The sequence below is a fragment of the Morone saxatilis genome, unplaced genomic scaffold (assembly GCF_004916995.1).
Source record: "Morone saxatilis isolate NCDOM2014 unplaced genomic scaffold, NCSU_SB_2.0 Contig7, whole genome shotgun sequence".
Taxonomy (NCBI): Eukaryota; Metazoa; Chordata; class Actinopteri; family Moronidae; genus Morone; species Morone saxatilis.
In genome coordinates this window covers 22,523,552-22,527,284 of record NW_023340246.1, presented here as the reverse complement: position 1 = coordinate 22,527,284, position 3,733 = coordinate 22,523,552, and the positions used below count along the sequence as shown (strand labels likewise).

Sequence of the window (3,733 nt, the reverse complement as noted above, 5' to 3'; positions counted from 1 at the left end):
AAGCAACACAGAGCAGATCACACTGGCAGGAAGTCAGACACAGAAACAGCATAGAGAATCCGGTCAGTTTTCAAAATAAAATGTGCAGACTCTGGATTGAATGTCGCGCTACATCAACACTGAGGCACTAAACCGGAGTCAGAGGACATTTGTAGCAGAGAAAGAAACTGTTTGTTTCCTTAAGGACAAAATACCCAAGTAAACAACATCAGGTAGGTAACATTCTCTGAAGATGCTCTGCAGACCCAAAATCATAATCCGTGCCCGGTGGAATTTCGGTGGTTAGGCCTGAAAAGCATGCAGGAGAAGAAAGAGGACTCATCTGTAATGATGACAGTTTTTTAGGTCTGGTTTGATTTACAGCTTTCACATCAACTCAAACAAACACCAGAGTTCATTTGAACCAAAACAAACAGGTTAGTGTGAAAGCACCCTCAGCCAGACAAACCACTAGGTATTTTGTTTTAAAATCATGAGTCATTTCCTTGATGCCAAACAATTCTGTCACCAAATGATGTGCTATTTCGAACAAACGTGTACTTGCTTCGATAGAGACGTTAAACCTGACATTAAATAACAAAAATCAAAAGACTGGAAGCTGAACCAAAGGGAGACAGAGAAGCTTTTTTATGTGACTGCCATGACAGTTTCCCACACAAAGGAAATCCTCCATGCGGAGAAATACTTTTCACTCAGCACCGCTGACGGTGGTCCAGGGGTCTGCTGACAAAGAGCCGAGGCGGGGGTTTGTTCATGGCTTTGACTCAGAGTTCACAGTTTTGTACAGGGGTGTGATACAGGAGACAAGGAACTCCCAGAGGGTCTTTATAGAGTCCCAAATGGTCCTCAGACATATAGTGTAATGTCACTATAAGTTTCCTTTTATGTCTCCCAGGAAATTTTACCTTCCAGCTGACATGAATGTGCCCCATGGGATTAGTTTTATGAGGTACTGGGGTTTGGTGTTTGACAGTTTGTCAGAGCCAGCAGAGGTCACGTACTGCGAGTTGAGCTGCTCTCATTGGCTGCTCTTGGATTGGAAACAATGGCGGCCTGCCTGGTCACACACGATCTGGTATTCCAGATAAACAGTCAAATCTGTTTGTGAACAGATTTGAGGAGAGAAATAGTCAACGCAGTCAACAGAATCTGGATCTATGGAGCATTTTTGTTCTATTTAGGCTTTTAAACTATTTAAAACCAAAATATTAGTTTATGTCATTTGATAATCTGTAGATTATATAGATTATAGCTGCTTTAACTAAGAAAATTATTGTTTTTTTGGTCATTATTACCTTACCACAACTCTGTCCTATGTAACCTCTCAAACTACAAACTATTAACAACAAAATGAACAGTTTGCTTGCAACGATGGTGATTCACGAATTGAATCTTCAACAGTGGCACTCATTATCATTCACTCTGGGTAACAGCATGAGCCAAGTGTGTGAAATGTTAATGGAAATATAGATGTAGTTTCTTCTACAGTTTTTGCATAATGGGAGGCACACAACTCTTCCCCTGAGACCTCTTACCCTGAGAGAATGAACCGCAGAGAGCTGCAGGCGTGGAGCTACAAGCAAATAAGATGGTCCAGAGGCTCAGTCTTCAGTCTTCAGAAGCAATCTCTGTCCCTTCTTTAGCCTTGCAAGAATAAAGAAAAGTGGTGGGGGTGGACTCTGACGCATTTCCATGGGCACATTAATGGCTGCAAGGGCAAACCCTCAGTTAGACACTTGGGGATCAACTGGGTGGATAGATATATTCATTTTGGTTTTATTCATTTATTTTTTTAGAGTTTCTCACCTATCCACTTAGGCCCTCGTTTTTCTAGAGGTCTGGCAAAATATAAAGGAAAAGGTGCCAGGTTAAGACGTAACCAAGGTACCCACTTAAGCCTTAATATAATTTAAAGGGGTGAGCTTTGCAAAAGAATTCACCTCCCCCCGCCATACAGTTGTTATGAATGGGGAAATTAGCTCTAGGCTGTAAACATGTTTATTTCTACTGTAAAGTTGGACAGTTTAATATGGGGCCTTATGGAGATTGACTCACTGCTGGAGTCCGCCTCTAGTGGTCGTTAGAGGAACTGTCGCCTTTGACGCTTGTCATGTAACGTATGACACACATTTTAGTTGACAAAAGAGCCACAGGTTGCTTTCCATGCTACAGAGGCTTGTTTTGTAAAAGCAATCAAACACTTGCTTTCTGTGTCAACTCTTCAGTTAAACAGAACACAGAGTACTGCAGGAACCAAGCACCAGAAACGTGACTTTCAGAACAGCCACCTGCGAGCACCAGTGCAATTTCAACAACATGATATTCTGGTCAGTTCAGTTCAGCTTTCAAGCGTCTGCTGTGAACAGCTAGATTGACTGACATGGCGGAAATGAAAGTGGAGCATTTAAAATGTTTTTCTGTTCCGCTTCACATCTGGTTAACCCACTCTGAAGTGCCGTACCAAAGCTACTAACTGTCGAATTTCTAACTAAATATGCACCTATAGGTTTATGCAGGCGATGTGAGTGAGGGGCTAAAACACAGTAAACCTTTTTTCAGGACAACAGGGATTATTTACCGGATATTTGGTCATTTTAATCTATTTCCAGGTGAACATGAACCAGTTTTGGAGTCTATATGTTGGTTCATTTTATGACAAACCCAGGTCTTCTGAATGCTCCGAGGATGATGATGATGCTCCACTTTTATGTGATAGTTTGAGGAGGATTGAGCCTCAGAGTTGTGCTTTCAAACCCTCGTCACTGCTGGTTTGTTGGACACAATGGTTCCACGGCAGCACAGGGCTGTTTTGCATTGTCAATATCTCCAGCAAACAGTGGGTTCAGCTATTTTTATTTTTTTCTTCGACTTGGCCCTCAAAAATGCAGTGCTGATAAAATTCTCTTTTTGGCATTGGCTGCCTCAAGAGGCTCTCTTGAGGAGGAGGAGAAAAACAGGCGCAAGTGAGCATGACCGACCCTGCTGAGTGGGAGGGAAGCTCAGCAGGAGGGTTGAGGGGGGGAAAATCATCTGTATCCTTTTCCTTTTTTACACATTTCCATTTCGAAGGACCCCCCAGTGGCTCTGTCTTTCACAGGAAGCAGGCCGGCCGAATGCGGCTCTCGCCTGGCCTGTGACTCAGGCGGTCTGTGGAGCCACTAAGAGATGTTTTCAGGTGTTAATATGGTTTTAACGCAAAACTGATGTTTATATGAACTGCTCATACTGTAATACTGTTATGAAGTCAGGGAAATGAGCAACAAAACACAAAACAGAAATAAAAGAGCTTATCATGAGGCAGCGGTGAGAGAGAGAGCGGAAGAAAGGGATTGATGGTGTCTCCGAGACAGAAGCAGAAGAAGAAGGATGGAGCTGCAAGAGGGGGTGTGGTGAAGCAATGGGCTGTTTACCTGGAAGGCCTGCCACAGCTGATCAGCCAGAGCACTGATCTGAGAGAGCATGTGACGAATGAGAAAAGACTTTGACATGCTGCTGCTCCCCAGCGTGATCAGGTACTCCATCAGCTTCTCTGCAGCCCGGAGCTGAGGGTTGGAAAAACAAGACTTTAATAACCTTATTTTTACTAAACACCAACAAAATCTGTAAATCAACTGATTCTGATTCTACCAGTCACAAACTTGACTGTGAATGACATAACAGTGCGTGTATGAAAGACGACAGGGTGAACACAATCAGTTTAAGGCTACGAGGCGAGCTGCTGCTAACGTTAGCT

At 43.2% G+C, this 3,733-nt stretch overlaps 1 protein-coding gene across 1 annotated transcript in view; it reads right to left on the bottom strand.

The window, feature by feature from the left end:
- The window catches only part of mei4 (meiosis-specific, MEI4 homolog (S. cerevisiae)), a 32,441-nt gene that overhangs the window by 18,336 nt on the left and 10,372 nt on the right, over positions 1 to 3,733 (bottom strand). The window contains exon 3 of the mRNA XM_035678386.1: positions 3,411 to 3,542. Within this exon, the coding sequence (XP_035534279.1) occupies positions 3,411 to 3,542 (132 nt within the window). The remainder of the gene's footprint in view (positions 1 to 3,410; positions 3,543 to 3,733) is intronic.